The sequence below is a fragment of the Pleurodeles waltl genome, chromosome 5, assembly GCF_031143425.1.
Source record: "Pleurodeles waltl isolate 20211129_DDA chromosome 5, aPleWal1.hap1.20221129, whole genome shotgun sequence".
Lineage (NCBI taxonomy): Eukaryota > Metazoa > Chordata > Amphibia > Caudata > Salamandridae > Pleurodeles > Pleurodeles waltl.
The window spans coordinates 1,348,103,489-1,348,120,685 of record NC_090444.1 but is presented as its reverse complement, the minus strand read 5'-3'; the positions used below and the strand labels follow the sequence as shown (position 1 = coordinate 1,348,120,685).

Below are 17,197 nucleotides of genomic sequence, written 5' to 3'. Positions count from 1 at the left end.
TTCACTCAGGCTGCAGTTTCAGTCCTGTGTAATATTGGTCTGAGCTCCCTGTTTGTGGCAAAAGAAATGCTGCAGCCCATAGGGATCTCCTGGAACCCCAATACCCTGGGTACCTAGGTACCATATACTAGGGAATTATAAGGATGTTCCAGTGTGCCAATCAAAATTGGTAAAAATGGTCACTAGCCTGCAGTGACAATTTTAAAAGCAGAGAGAGCATAAGCACTGAGGTTCTGATTAGCAGAGCCTCAGTGACACAGTTAGGCACCACACAGGGAACACATTCAGACCACAAACTATGAGCACTGGGGTCCTGGCTAGCAGGATCCCAGTGAGACAGGCAAAAGCAAACTGACACACACGTAAAAATGAGGGTAACATGCCAGGCAAGATGGTACTTTCCTACAGGGGCCCTGACAAAAGGGATGAGAAAGCATTGCGAAATCACCAACAGCACAGTCCCCTACGATGGACCAGGTGAAAGAACGCAAAATGGAGCAGACACACAAGTTGAGAAAGTAATCCATCAAGGAAGGAGGTGGGGGCTGACAAAAGCCAGTGCAACATTGCTCAAAGAACAAAGTCACAGAGGCCGGCAAGATCAAGCAGAACATGAGCCATCCCTAGGGAAGTGCTGTAAGCAGTCAAAGGCTCCAGAAATCCCCTGGAGCAGAAGACTGATATGATTGCACTGGACGTCAACATCCTATGAACGAACTTTCACAAAATCTCGGTGCAGGTGACAACGGAAAACTAAACTGGAGCGGATTACTTAAGTAAACTAGATAAGAGAACCCACCTAGCATCTACAGGTTATGGCTAAAGAAGCTAAGAGGAGATCCAGGTGCAACAATAACCATCTTGGGGGAGTCTCTCAAAGAGCGCAGAGGCAGGTGACTGAACAGTATGTTGAGATTCTCATGAAGAACCTGGTGAATCTGGGAGACCGCTCCTTCTGCTTTATAACTCAACAGGCCTGCCCTGTACTGGGGTTGCTGCTGAAGCCAAGAGCGAGATCCAGGCCCACAGGTTCCATGTTTCTTACCCTTAGAGACCGCAACCTAATCCTAAATGGGGCCCAACAAGGCGAATCCCAACCAGTTCAAACACAAAACGGCAGGCCACTGATAAAGTGAAAGCAGAGCTATCGCAGCCCATATATGATACTCTTTCCTTTTCAGCTACAAGTTTCTGGCAGAGGGAAAATCCTGGTGCGTTAGGACACCAGGATATCGCTAGAGGGCTGGGGGAACTCTGGAAACAAGAAACAAACTGCAACACAAGAGCTGCAATGAAAAGAAGCCTAAGGTGACCCTGAAGGCTGCAATGGACACAGAGGACCCTGTGTGAGAGGAGTACAGCCAGCACTAAAGGACTCTGATGCATCATGAACAGAGGCAAGATGGAAAGTCCATGCCTGAGGGGGTCGGAGGTTGATGGACCATGCACACCACACCTGGGAGGGGGCACTTTCTCCTACAGTCACAAAAAGAGATGAGAAAGCAATGAACATTTCTGTTGTGGAAGTACAATAATTTAAAGTTTATCATGGGGGATAGGGGAACAGGCATTAGGGAAATGGACAGTTTTAAACTCACAGCAGGGTGCATTGAGTGGGGTAAGGCTGGCCAGAAATATGACAGATTTAAGTTCAAATGAATGAAAGGCACAATCTGGACACCAGAGGACCACACAGACACTAAAAACAACGTCCATACCGCTGGGGTTAGCAGCCCAAAGGGAAAGCCTTAAAATAGCTACATGGAGTATGAATGGGCTAGGCTAGGCCAACGGTTTTTAACCTATTGACTTCTATGCAACCCCACTGAATCATTATTTGAATTCGTGGATCAGGGATTTCTATGATATGAACCTCAAAAAAATAGACAAAAGTACAAAAAACAAGTATACACCAAACAAATGCTCAGATATTTAAATATTTTGTTAGTTCAATCAAATATAGAAAATGTTTTAAAATTTTCAATTTTGCTTCATTTGTAAATATTTTATAAATTTAAAATACTTTTCATATTACTCAATTTTGTAATACAGTTGTGGACCGCCTGCGTAGGCCTCATGAACTCCCACGAGTCCTCGAACCACAGGTGAAGAAACTCTGGGCTAGGTCATAAGTTGATGAGGGCAGTAGCAATGAAATTCCTCAACAGGCATAGTCCTGATCTTGTGTTCCTGAAAAAGACCTACTTAGTAGGCAATAACTGTGGGTTCCTGGGCTGGGGAAAATACAAGACCCTGGCTCTTTCAGGGTTCACGTCCGGCTTCAAGGGGATGGGAATCATGGCCAAGAAAATGCTTCTATTCTCAAAATGTCCAATTCAGAAAGATCTGAGTAGATGCTAGGTAGCTGCATGTTTGAAATGGAATGGAGAGAAGATTATGGTAATCTTTGTATACTTTCCTGGGGGCTGATGTTCTGATGTTGGCTATGTTGAAAGCAGTGGAGGATTGACAATCCAGTCCAGTCACACCCTCCTGGATGTGAGGAGGGTATCTGAACCTAACAATACAGGGTGAGCTAGACAGAATCACCACAACCAAGCAGAAGTGCACACACACAATTTCAGGAGAGCAGTGGGACGGACTGACATATGGAGGGAGGCTCACATCACTACAGAACAACAATTATAGGTTTCTAATTGAATGAAGTCTCACACTAGACTGGATTACATCCTTGTGCCATCCGCAGAAGGGAAGAGGTAGAGGGACACACAATTCTTACAAGGGGGATATCTGACAACTCCCCATTATACACTAAGGTGGAGATCGATAGGCCTGGGAAATCGTGGAGTAGGAGACCACAATCTTAGGTTTCAAAAGGCTGAGAGACCAGAAAGTATCTGATGCAGCAGACAGATCTCTACTTCCAGGAAAGTGAGGTAATCAGTAGACTCAGCAGTGATGGTGTGGGAGGCCAGCAAAACTGTCCTTCGTACATAGCTCATATCTACTCCAACAGGTAACCAAAGAGAGAGGGAAAAGGAAGTGTATGAACTGGAACAAACATGGCAGAGGAATTACATGAACCAGAGGTGAACCCGTCTCACCAGATGACATTGGTTAAAGACGCCCATAGGCAGATGGTGAAGGGAAAGGCAAGGGTACTATTCTAGTTGAAACAGCACAGACTATATAAGGTCAGTAATAAAGTAGGGAAGATGTTGGCTGGAGTGGCAAAGCTGGAATGGGTTAGAAATATAACAAAAGGCCAAGGCAAGGTGGTGAACACATCCAAAGCAATTGCACATAAATTTGTGGACTATCTCTAACTGTAAGATTCTATAAAGAGGCCATCACTTGCAGATCTGGGGAACTTCCTAACAGACATCCCAATTGTTTCCATATCCTGAGAAGATAGGAAACAGTTAAACCAAAAACTAAAGGTGGAAAGAAAATAGAGGTAATAAAGCAACTCAAGTTCCTTAAATGTCTGAGCAGGAAACTGAGGAATCCATTAAACACATGTTATATGATAACAAGAAGGAAGGGTATTTTCCACAAGACATTAGAACAGCCACTATAATGCTCATTCACAAAAGCGGCAAACCAGCAGAGGAATGCGCCACTGATAGGCCTTTCTCTCTCCTCAATACGGATGCCAAGTTATTGGCAACCATTCTTGCTAAATGCCTTCTCCTAATAATTGATAAACTAATAATTACAGGGTAGTCAAGCTTCATGTCTCATAGATCTATGTGCCACAAACTCCGGCACTGACACGGCTGCCTGGCAAGAATAAGCACAATGCAAGTACTAGTGGTGCAACTGACACGATGTCGAGAAGGCATTTGATTCAACAGAATGGACATATTTTCAGAAGGTGCTGATGAAGATGGGGTTTGGCCGTCAATTCCTATAGTGGGTCGGGTTGCTGTACACTAAACCAATTGCAAGGTTCAGCGTTTGGTACCCTGTCACAGGAGTTCCAGCTGGGCCAGGGCATGAAATGGGGCTGTTCTCTCTACCCCCTCCTGTTTGCGATGGAACACCTTGCAGGTTGAGCTCAGGGAGACTTCCTAATCCGGGGACTCAGGCTTAAAGTATGTGCTCTCCCTATACACAAATGGCCTGTTCCTCTACCTAGCACAGCCTGAAAGATTAGTATCCAGGATTCTGGAAATAATGGACAGATTTGATGAATAGTTAGGGTGAAAATGAACCAGCACAAATCAGCCATATTTTCCTTGACACATTCGCTACATTCTGTCATTTATAATTGTCCACTAAAATAGGAACAGGATGGTTTTAAATACTTCGGAATACACACAAAAATACATATGAGATATAACCTGAATAGAATTCTGGAGGAATACTAAATGGATGCAGGACACTGGAAGAAACTCCCCATCTCCCTACTTGGCAGAGCCACACTGAAAAAGATAATCACACTACCCAAATTCCTATACATATGCTAAAACAGGCAATATATGTGGTTCCAGAGAGTAGACATTGTGACAGGATTGCCACTATGGAATGGGGACCCCCGGGGTAGCATTATCAACCTTGACCAGAATCCCATATGAGAGTGAGATTGCTCTTCCGAAACTGAAGCAGTACTAGGGATGATGGGGTCAGATCTGTTAAGGCCTTTGATGATACATACTGGATTGCGTAGGATACCTTTCAGGGGTCAGTGATATTTCTGGATGGGATGAGACATTGGCCCTCATTACGAGCACGGCCGTCTTAGGACCGCCAGACTCGCGGTGGCGGTCGGACTACCGCCAATGTGGCATTCTGGCCTCCACATTGTGACAGAGGCGAACGCGCCACGGTCGGACTGCAGTCAACGCAACTTTTTCGCCGGCCGACAGCCTGGTGGTGCGGCAGTCTAAATCTACAAGGGCAGCGGTGCCCTGGGGATTACAAGTACACTCTCTGCTGGCTTTTACACAGCGGTTGCACCGCCATGTAAAAGCTGGTAGTGACGGGGTGCTGAGGGCCCCATGGAACCCATGCACTTGGCAAAGGCAGTGAAGGGGCCCCCATGGGCAGCTCGGTCCCACTTTTCACTGTCTGCTTAGCAGTGACAGTGTAAAAGAGTGACGGGTTCTGTTGCACCCTACACACCACAACATTGCCGTCGGCTCGATTACAAGTTGGCGTCAATGTTGTGGGCTGTTTTCCCCCTGAGCCAGTGGGCGGAAACTCTGTTTCCACCAGCTGACGCAGCGGGAAACTCGTAATAGGGGCTGCGGTAAGGTCACCACACTGGCAGTGAACTGACCTCAGGAGTTTGGCAGCCGGCCTTTTCCGCCCAACAAACTCAAAATGTGGGTCATTGTCTTGATTCAGATGCAAAAGTACTATAGTTTGGACTGCAGTTCAGAAACTGCTTGCAGGGAAGGAAAGTAAATATTTTCAAGAGTGAGTGCTGGTGCCTTGATATATTGCTGATGTGCTAAATTCAATGTGAGGTGTTTAGGGAGTATTACAGGTATGTGGCACAAAATATTAATTTGGTATGGTAACACCAAGAAAGAATTTATATTTTAACTAAAACATGTTATTATCGTTCTATATGATACTTTTTGTGGCACTTCAGACACAGACATTCACTGCAATGCATGATGTTGCAATAGAGCAAAAAAGGAGAACCATCATCACAAAAATAGAATCTGACAGCTATGCTTCTTGTAGACACCCACTTAAATAACACCATGGAAAAACACACTAACAAATTTGTGAACGTCACCCAAACCTTTAAGAGTCTGATTCACAATAGTGTAATCAAATACTACACGTCAATCTTCCTGCTCCCTTTCCCAGCTAAGGTACTAGAAAAAAATCATCAACAAGCAAATCATGACCTACCTGGAGCAGAACCAGCTGCTCTACACCTCCCAACCCGGCTTCCGCATCAATCACAGTACTAAGATAGCCCTGATCTCATCCATGGACAACATCCGCACCCTTCTCAACCGAGGAGAAACAGCGGATTGTCCTCCTCAACCTCTCAGCGGCCTTCAATACTATATCCCAGCACACACTGATCAAAAGACTCCACCACTTCAGCATCCAAGGGGACGCACTCAGAAGGAGCACCTCCTCCGGCACCAGAAGAAACCAGAGTATTCACCTAGCTCCTTTCACCTTCAAACCAAACGACATCATCTGCGGAGTCCCCCCCAAGGATCATCCCTCAGCCCCATGCTTTTTAACAAATAAATGACCCCGCTATCCAACATCGTCAGTTCCCACAGCCTCAACATAATCTCCTATGCAGACAACACCAAACTCTTCCTCAGTGCTCACCAACAACCCCCCACCACAACCAAAACCAACTTCCACAGATGCATGACAAGTGTTGCCAACTGGATGAAAGAAAACTGCCTGCAGCTAAACACAAACAAGACTGGAGTTCTGATATTTTGATAATCTTGCTCTTAAAAATTATATACAAATCTGAAGTATAAATCGTTCTTGAGTTATTCCTTTGAGTGTGTGAGTTGCAAGATTGATGCTGTGAGTACAATAAATGCTTTGCACTTCTCTAAGATTGGCTTAACTGCTTCGCCAAGCTACCTTAAAAATTAGAGCATTAGGTGATCTAGTTTTTACCCCTGTTAACCAATGTGTGGTTGCCTGGAACCCCTGCACAGTGTGCCTATCTTTGCACACTACATAGAGGGCCAGCTTCCTACAATTCCGTCCCACGGTTCGGGCTGTAGTTTTATGTAAAGGTCCTATGGAAAGTAACATGGGAAATGCCACTTTTTTGCCCCCCCCCCACATCTTTTTCTCAGCCCAAGCTTGACGGATCACCCTGAAACCACTTGATGGTTGGTGGAAATTCAGGTGGTAGTTATTATAGGCGGGTCTTTGGTTGTGTAGAGCTTTGTGTGCGAGGGTCAGGAGCTTAAATATGCACCTCTTCTGCATGGGGAGCCAGTGGAGTTGCCTGAGGTGTGGTGTAATGTGGGATTGTTGTGGAAGGTGGGGGATGAGTCTGAATGCGGCATTCTGTATCGTCTGCAGTCCTTGTAGGTGTTGTGAGGCGATTCCTACTTAGAGGGCGTTGCCGTAGTCTAGTCAACTGGTTATGAGGACCTGTGTCACTGTGCGTCTTGTGTGCAGGGTTAGTCACTTGAAGATCTTATGTAGCATGTGCAGAGCGAAAAAGCAGGCATAGGAGACTGTGTTAATCTGTGATTCCATAGTAAGCCTGTTGTCAATGATGATTCTGAGGGTTCTGGCTTGTTCGGAGGGAGTGTGTGCTGGTCCTAGTTCTGAAGGCTACCAGGAATCGTTCCATGTGTTGCTGCTCTTGCCGAAGATCAGAAGTACTTTTTGAGATATGAATTTTAGAACTTTAATGAAAATAGTCATTTTGAGGATAATTACGCACTATAGTAATCAATGGTGGAGCAACTTTCAAAATACACGTACAATCGTACAGTTGGTTTACCATGTTCTTCTTCTGCAGGTTGGTAGAGGTTGTTGATGGGCACACTGTGTCAGCTGGAGAAGGTCTCTGGAGCTGGTGCAGGGCCACTGCGTGGGGCCACTTGGAAAAGCACTGCACAGGTTAGTTAGATCTCCCGGGTCCCCTTGGAGTCTCGAGGTTGCAAGGGGTGGGGGACCCTTAGGACACAGCAGGCTCTTCGGTGCAGAACACAGGCCAGCCGGGTGCATAGCAAATTGGTGAGTCAGGAGCTGTGCACAAGGATGCCCTCTGGAGCAAGAGGTAAGCTGGTTAAAGGGTTGTTTGCAGGATAATGGGGGCATTCTGGTGGGATGTCCAGGGTGTTCCAGAAGTCCCTTGACTGGGGCTTCCTCCTGGTCCAGTTGCAGCCCCGGGCTGGCTGTTTTTCTCGGTGTCCGATGTTAGCTGACCAATACCCAGAGTATTGGCACGGTCTGGCCACTAGGGGTCGCAGTGCAACCAAACTTGGCACACAGGCAGGATTTGTCCTCGCAGTGGTCGGGTGACGTTTGGTCCAGCTGCGGCATCCGGTTTGAGAGTTAGCCGCTGGTCAGTGAAGTGACCCTCACTGGCTTGCTTGGTTCAAGTTGTAAAGTGGTACCTTCACTCTGAAAGGAGTTCTTTTCTTGGGTACAGCAGGTCCACAGTTCTTGTGATCTTCTTGTTCCTAGTCTTCCTTTGTCTGTCAAATCTGATTTCCTGGTCTAGAGATGCCCACTAAATACTGTATTTGGTGGGCGTTTTAGGGGGAACCTTCTAGTGACCAATAGGTCACCTACGTTTGGGTGGCAACACCCACTAAAGTGACCACTTCCTGTGGGAAGGGTCACTTCCCTATCGCTGATTGGCTATTTTCCTTCCATTCAAGATGGAGGAAAATTAAATGGAGTGCCCATCTCACAGGCAACACCTTAGGGGTGGTGCATGCCAGGAGGGGCCACTCGTCCTACCCTTTGAGTTTCCCGCCGTTGCTCCCACCAAAAGTGGGGGTTTGCATGGGGGTTACCATCTGCTGCAAGCAGCAGGCCTGGGGGTTGAGTTTCAAAGACGGTTAGCCCTTTGAAGCTCACCGTGAGGGCAGTACACTTTCCTGAGGGAGGGGGTGTTGGCACCTCCACCCAGGAAGGGCTTTGTTCTACAAACCAGAGAGACAGATCTCTCACCCAAGGTTTGTAGATTGGGTATCTGGAGGTGGCAGGCTGGATAGAACCAGTCAGCAACCATGCAAGGTTAATTAGCTTTTGCAGGGGACACCTCTAAGGTGACCCCTGGATTTCTTTTATAATAAATCCAATACTGGCACTAGTATGGATTTATCATTCTGAGTTGTTTGATACCAAATAACCCAGGATTTAGAGTGGCCATCATGTTGCTGTGAAACCTGTACTGACCAGTGTCCAGCACATGAATTTTAATATGGCTGCTCTGTTCACTCATTATGTCCCAGGTTTGGCAAGGACATAGTGGGGGATGTAGATCATGCAGCCATGCCTTCACATACAATAGTGCACTCTGCCTTCGGACTGAAGGCCTGCCAGAGGGGTGACTTACCTACATACTATGCAGTGGACAGGGCACACAGGTAGTGTGCCATGTCGAGTTTTCACTTTACATTTGCATCAGGGCACTCAGTCTGCAATGGCAATGCTGGATGCACCTGGATGCACGGGCCTAGAGGATGGCACAATCAGTGCTGCTGCCCTGAGGGGCCTAACCTTAGTGCCTCCTGCCCTGGGCAACTGAGTACCATTTACTAGGGGCTTATGCTGGCAGCCAAGAGTGTCACCAATTGTGCCAATGCATTACAACAGTTTAGGGAAATAGCTCTGGTCCAGGAAACCTGATTAGCAGGGCCCTGGGCACTATCAAATTCTAGGCTACACCATACATCAGGCAAAAAGTGTGTGGGGGGGGGTAAATATATCAAAAAGTGGCCTTTTCTCACAGGAATGACATAAAATTTAGCAGAAAGGTAGGTTTCGGTACGTAGATTACACTTGTGCAAATTTGATGTAAATCCGTTCAGTAGTTTACGAGAAATTAAAGAAAATCCAAATGTGTATATCTGAGATCTCAATTTGCGAATACTAGCGAATGCACGCACAAATAGAAGCGCTATAATTTTCTGGCTACAACCTTTTGTCCGCCATTTTAAAGTCCCGGGGACACTGTGCTTGGTAATGAAAAACAAAATGAAAAAGTAGCATAAGGGGTCAGGGTGGAGGTATACCCTGACCCCAAGAGTGTTATATAGGGTGTTTGAAATCATTTTTGTTCACGATGCGCAATATTCGAGAATAGGCACAAAAAAACAACAAAAAAACACAATTTTATAAAATTCAAAACAAATTCACAGACTCATTCATACACTAATTAATTCACTCGTACGTGCATTCAGAGACTCATGCGCTCATTAAAACACCCACTCAGACCCTCATGCACCCACCCAGACCCACTCAGCCTCCCACAGGCTCACAGACCCAGTCAGACCTTCACACACCCACTCACAGACCCAGTCGCTCATGCTCCCACTCACAAACCCACTCAGACCCTCATGCACGAACTCACAGACCCACTCAGACACTGACACACCCACTCACAGAGCCACTCAGACCCTCATGCACCTACTCACAGACCCACTCAGACACTGATGCACCCATTCACGCACCCACTCAGACCCTCACACACCCAGTCACAGACCCACTCAGACACTCATGCAGGCACTCTAAGACCCATTCAGACCCTCCCACTCAGACTCTCACGCACCCAGTTTCACACACACACACACACCCCGAGACACCCTTTCACACCTATTCTCACACAAAGAGAAACAAACTGTTCGGCTTTGCATGGTGCAGGGTTGGGTGGTTATGGGAGTTGGCCGCAGGGCCTGGCCAACCCCCGCCACACACGAACTTTGGGCGTGCGCAGCCCAGGTTTGGGTGGTTATAGGGGTTGGCCTGGTCGGGCCTGGCCACAGGCCAGGCCCTGTGTCCAACTCCTGCTGCGCACTATAACTGTCGCCATGCACTGCTAATTACTCTACAAATTAGGGCCCTCATGACATCTTTGATAACATCATTAATAATATAATGTAGTTTTTGAAGTAATGTTTTTGACAAAAAACTGTGCATCGCGGGAGCGCGAGTTATGGTTACCATAGGGCACGAGTTCTAGTTCCTTGAGGTAAATAACTATGACAGGTGAATTTCTATGGTTTTGTATAATATCTGTATGTGTGTGTATATATATATATATATATATATATATATATATATATATATATATATATATATTTATATTAGGCAAGGGTCGCTCCCCACGGGGCCAAATTTTTTTTAGCCCATTTCTGCCCCCCCTTGGGGGCAGAAACCACTAGACACCAGGGATTTAAAAAAAAATGTTTTATTATACCTACGCATAAAGGGAACAGCCCCTTGGGCAAGGGCCATTCCCCAGGGGGGGGCAAAATATTTACAGACCATTTCTGCCCCCCCGAGGCAGATCAGCCTATTTTTGTTAGGCCAATCTTCCCCCAAGGGTGGGGCAGAAACCACTAGATACCAGGGATTGGTGGGGTGGAAGGGGGGGGGGGGGTGTGGGTGTGTGTGTGTTTTTTGGGGGAGGGGGTCAGCACCTTGGGCAAGGGTCGCTTCCTATAGGGGCACATTACTGTTGGCCATATCTGCCCCCTTGGGAGAAGATCGGCCTATTTTTAGAAGGACCATGGCAGAAAGCCCACCAGAGACCAGGGAAGATATTTTTTTCAAAATAAGAGGGTGGGGGTATGGACATACCCCCACCCCAAATAAATAGGGCCAAAGTTGTTCTGCCCAGGCAATTACCCCTGATCCACACCCCGGGGGGGGCAGAAAGTCTACTAGATGCCAGGGAATTAAAATAAATGGTGGGGTGATGGCTACCAACCAGTATGGGCCTGGTTATGCCCCCATCCCAACAGAAGGGGGTAACAGTCTTTCAGCTCCCCCCGTACACTAAAACATCTTATCCCACAGCAAGCAAGAGGACATTTGATTATTTTGGTTTTACATTTGGGCCATGAGAGCTTGGCTAACTCTCAAAATCATCCCACTTGGAATAGTGAGGGCTGCACTTTTTGGACTATCGGATGCTGCCATGTAGAAAAATCCACAAGACCTAGCCACATCTGAAAACTAAACACCTGGGTGATTCCAGGGTGGTGTGCTTCACATGCACCCTGCACCATTTTCTTACTCCCAATGCCCTGCAAACCTCCAACTTTGCTGGCAATCACACATTTTTCCCACATTTTTGCGATGGAACTTTCTGGAATCTGCAAGAATCCACAAAATTACTACCACCCAACATTGTCTCATCTATACCAATAAAACTCCTGCTGCACTTGTCAGCCTAAAAATGTTTTTCTTCAAACTGCCCTTTTGAACCCACTTTGGTTCCTCCTCAAAATCAACATGTTTTTGTCTATTCCATGTCCCAAGCACTTGGCCCACCTACACAAGTGAGGTATCATTTTTACCAGGAGACTGAGGGGAACGTTGGGAGGTGTGAAATTTCTCCCTGTGCAGTGGTCCCACACAGAAATGTGGGAAAAAAATTTTTTTTTAACTAAATTTGAGGTTTGCTGAGGATTCTGAGTAAGAAAACATAGGGGTATCCACCCAAGTCACACCTCCCTGGACTCCCTCGGTTGTCTAGTTTTCAGAAATGTCTGGGTTTGGTAGGTTTCCCTAGATGGCTGCTGAGCCCACGACCAAAAACACAGGTGACCCCCTCCCCCGCAAAAACAGGTAGTTTTGTTTTTGATGTGTCCAGATAGTGTTTTGGGGCATTTCCTATTGCGAGCACTAGGCCTACCCACACAAATGAGGTACCATTTTTATTTGGAGACTTGGGGGAATGCTGGGTGGAAGGATATTTGTGGCTCCTCTCAGATTCCAGAACTTTCTGTCACCGACATGTGAGGAAAAAGTGTTTTTTTGGCCACATTTTGAGGTTTGCAAAGGATTCTGGGTAACAGAACCTGGTGAGAGTCCCACAAGTCACCCCATCTTAGATTCCCCTGGGTGTCTAGTTTTCAAAAATACGCAGGTTTGGTAGGTTTCCCTAGGTGCCGGCTGAGCTAGAGGCCAAAATCTACAGCTACACACTTTGCAAAAAACACATCAGATTTCAATGTAAAAATATGTGATGTGTCCAAGTTGCGTTTCCTGTCACGAGCATTAGGCCTACCCACGCAAGTGAGGTACCATTTTTATCGGGACACTTGGGGGGAACACAGAATACTAAAACAAGTGTTATTGCCCCTTGTCTTTCTCTACAGTTTTTCCTCCCAAATGCAAGACAGTGTGTAAAAAAAGAGGTCTATTTGAGAAATGCCCTGTAATTCACATGCTAGTATGGGCACCCCGGAATTCAGAGATGTGCAAATAACCACTGCTTCTCAACACCTTATCTTGTGCCCATTTTGGAAATACAAAGGTTTTCTTGATACCTATTTTTCACTCTTTATATTTCAGCAAATGAATTGCTGTATACCAGGTATAGAATGAAAACCCATTGCAAGGTGCAGCTCATTTATTGGCTCTGCGTACCTAGGGTTCTTGATGAACCTACAAGTCCTATATATCCCCGCAACCAGAAGCGTCCAGCAGACGTAACGGTATATTGCTTTTAAAAAAGCAGACATCGCAGGAAAAAGTTACTGAGTAAAACGTGGAGAAAAATGGCTGTTTTTTCACCTCAATTTCAATCTTTTTTCAATTCAGCTGTTATTTTCTGTAGGAAACCCCTGCAGGATATACACAAATGACCCCTTGCTGAATTCAGAATTTTGTCTACTTTTCAGAAATGTTTGGCTTTCCGGGACCCAGCACTGCTTTCACACCCATTTCTGTCACTAACTGGAAGGAGGCTGAAAGCACAAAAAATAGTAAAAATGGGGTATGTCCCAGTAAAATGCCAAAATTGTGTTGAAAAATTTTGTTTTCTGATTCAAGTTTGCCTTTTCCTGAAAGCTGAGAAGATGGTGATTTTAGCACCGCAAACCCTTTGTTGATGTCATTTTCAGGGAAAGAAACCACAAGCCTTCTTCTGCAGCCCTTTTTTCCCATTTGTTTTATTTTAAAAACGACATTTTTGCTGTATTCTGGCTAATTTCTTGGTCTCCTTCAGGGGAAACCACAAAGTATGGGTTCCTCTGGAATCCCTAGGATGTTGGAAAAAGGGTCGCAAATTTGGCGTGGGTAGCTTATGTGGACAAAAAGTTATGAGGGCCTAAGCGCGAACTGCCCCAAACAGCCAAAAAAAAGGCTTGGCATCTGAGGGGGAAAAGGCCTGGCAGTGAAGGGGTTAATGATGATGGTACACTCAATTCCTTTAGCTAAATCCAAATCTGTTTTGAGTTTCGAGCAAAACAGTTCCTGATATATGCTAGGCTAGCTAAGGCTTTACAGCAGATACTGGTTGGAGTACTAGATATCTCAGATGAGTCGGCACCACTGAAAGACATATTTCTCATCTGCTCCAAGAGGACTGATCTTGTCACTTTATGAGGCGCTATACACAGACAAAAATAGGTCAATGAAGTGGAGGGACAAGTAAAATGCAGATTATACCATGCCATTCACAAATGCATAATCTTGCACTCATATTACAGAAATCTGTTGAACAATGCATCGAACACAATGTTTTGTAAGATAGTCCTATGTTAAATTAAGTGCATAAACTCGAGCATGCTCTTCCCTCCACCAATCAGCAAGTAACTGCTGGAGGACAGAACTTTCACACTCAGTCACAACTACAATGGAATATTTTCATAAAAGAACATTCCATTTAAAGTAAAAGGAAATCAAAATTTATCTACTTCCCTTAACAATACAAGCTGCAAACAAAGAAAAGAAAATACATAAAAAACATACAACGTAACACTGAAGGAAAAATAAAAAATGTTAACAGGTTTAAAAAGACTATTCTATAATATTCAATAATCATTAAATAACCTGGAACAAAATTAAGTTATGCTATGAGCATTAATAGGTGCCGGAACCCAACCAGGATTGTTCCTTCATCTCAGAAACTCTTGCAAATATCTTGGAGTTCTCCTTACTCTTTCCAATCCAGTATTAGCACTTTAGACATTTCCACATGCCACTGAGTTATCATTCACCCTCGAACTGTTACCACCTGAAACAGTACTGTCTGAATGATACACACTAATATCAGTATTGGTTCTCAAACCAGGCACTGCTTCCTCATCCTTCATCAGCATAAATCCACTGCACCCTTCATCTTTACCATCACTCCTGCTAACGCGTCCTTCTATGACAATTTATAACACATTAGGACTCGTTTTAGGCCAATGAATCTTTTGACCCAGTTGAGAGACACCTTAGGACGAGATAAGTAATCAATATGTCAATCAATACGTCAATAATGTCAACAATATTTATCACAACTATACATTTCACTTTAGTCAAAGTCATTAATCAATTCAAGACACTACCATGACCTTGCAGTCATGAATAACCACACCAGTTTAGTAGAATTTTTTAGAGTTTTTATTCCTTATTAGTTACAATTCTAAAAGTATATGTGTTAATCTTAAAACCAAGAAACATAATAGCATTGTCACGATATGTCAACTTTGGTAAGATTTAATTAAGGCGAGAATCACAAATATCAGAACATAACACAGCGTAAACATAGATCAACTTTAGCAGAGTATCATCAGTGCGTCAGTTCAACAAAACATAGATTCAGTCGTTTGTCTATTTGCGTCAGTTTTAGTGAACACCTGTCCTAACCACTGATTAGCATTAGCATGTTGGGCTTCATGCAAAACAAGTTAGAACACCAATTTGGAAAACATATAGCTATGGTCCCTGTCAAAAGTAAGCAGTTGGTACCTAGAAAGGAAAAGGAAAAGCAAACAGACAAATTACAATTTAATTGTCATAGTTACCCTCCAAGGTTTAGGTCAGCACTCAGGTTCAGTCTTCATCTTCAGGACATCAGTCGATTCGCCATCAGTCAGAATTCAGCTCCGGGGCAAAAGGGGGGCACTTCCCTCATAAGGAGGTAAAGTGTAAAATGGGCAATTCTAAGAAAAGGATGGTTTAAGTAAAGCCAAAGTAAGTACCCAAACAGAGTGACAAAGTTTCTGGATAAAATCAATAGCATTCCCTACCTAATTCTAAATGGCTCCCCGTGTCATGGGTTTTTATCCCTTTTTCGTTGTACATTCCCCTAAACTTTCATTGGTCATTGGTTATACCCCACTATCTTTACCCAGTTAGAAAACCAGATTATGTCATTAATCTTTCACCCCATATTAGTTTACAGACATTTTATTGGTCCATATGATTGACGTCTTCAGAGGTAGCACGTCCGGTATGATTTCATCCTTCTGTAATTCTTTGCACATCTTTTGGTCAGTAGCTCCATTGTCTTCACCGGTTTAAACGACCTTGTACATTACATTCATCTACACTGTTGCATTTTGGCTAACATTTTCTACAAGAAATATGAATTTCGTGAGAACGGATCTACTATGGTTACATTCATCTTCTAGTTTGAAGAAAACAAGAGGTAATGTCCTTTTGCGAGTCAGCACACTGCAAGTTAGGAAAAATACATTTAATATGAGAGCCAGGCAGCTAAGCTTCGGCTCATGCTAACTTAAGGCCTACAAGATTTTAGCACAATTTCAATAACATAGTCATTAATATTTAGTACAAAACTTGTTCAATATAATAATTCATGAACATTAGTCATTTTATTAGTCCACGTATACATTGGCGGCCACTCCCCGTGGTCACATTTCAAGTGCACGTTGAAGCAAAATGTATTAATACAATTTCTATGCGGCATTATCACACATTAATTCATAAACATTTCATGTTAATATAGATTATATAAGCTACGCTCTCTCACTCCTATACACAAAACCAGACGACCCATACTTCACAATTCTCCTTGCACTGGTCTCTAACAACCAAATCCACATGCCATCAATGGAATTCTCTCACTCAAAAGGACACCAAACTTACTCCTTCCCTTCCTCACATGCCCAGACCATACCGTAAGGCAATAAGAAGGTAAAAACTCCTATCATATGTGAGGCCACCATTTAAAACTTCAAATTGGCTGTCTTCACTTGGCAAACTCCTTCATTCCACCAAATCCTTCATCCAAGCGAGATTGAGTGTGGTATCAGGCTTTCTTCCTTTCAATAATCTAAAGAGGGATACATGCAGTGAGAGACTTTTGTCGTAGAATAAGCCCAAACCAGATAAAAGAAAACCCTTTTAATGTCCAACCTTTTTCAAATTATTTTTATTTATTGAGCAGATTCCAAAGAAATTGAATACATTGTTATAAAACACAAGAAAATGAGCACCACTGACATTCAAAACTAGACAAAACTGACCATTACCCATACAATTTTCTGGTATTTTAAAACATTGCTACTTACATACCAGTACTGTCTTTTAGAAAGCATATCTTCCTTAAAAAAAATAAAAAATAAAAAAATATATATATATATATATATATATATATATATATATATATATATATATATATATATATAAATAATAATAATAATAATAAAAGTGCACAATGCAAGATAACTGATCACTTCAAAACAATGGTCCCTGGAAAGCCAAAGTGTACCCAAAGTACAATTTCCGATTCTCGAAGATATGTAAAGTGCATAAAAATACAGTGCACACGAGATAAAGAGATAAAGAA

General features: G+C 44.0%; 1 protein-coding gene across 2 annotated transcripts in view; it reads right to left on the bottom strand.

The window, feature by feature from the left end:
* Positions 1-17,197, bottom strand: part of PGM3 (phosphoglucomutase 3) — a 328,635-nt gene that overhangs the window by 284,414 nt on the left and 27,024 nt on the right. Inside the window, exon 2 of one of the 2 annotated variants that reach the window (XM_069235610.1) lies at positions 16,526-16,681. The exons of the other annotated variant lie outside the window; for it this stretch is intronic. Coding sequence (XP_069091711.1) covers positions 16,526-16,574 — 49 coding nt within the window. The 5' untranslated portion in view covers positions 16,575-16,681. The remainder of the gene's footprint in view (positions 1-16,525; positions 16,682-17,197) is intronic. 2 annotated transcript variants of the gene reach the window in all.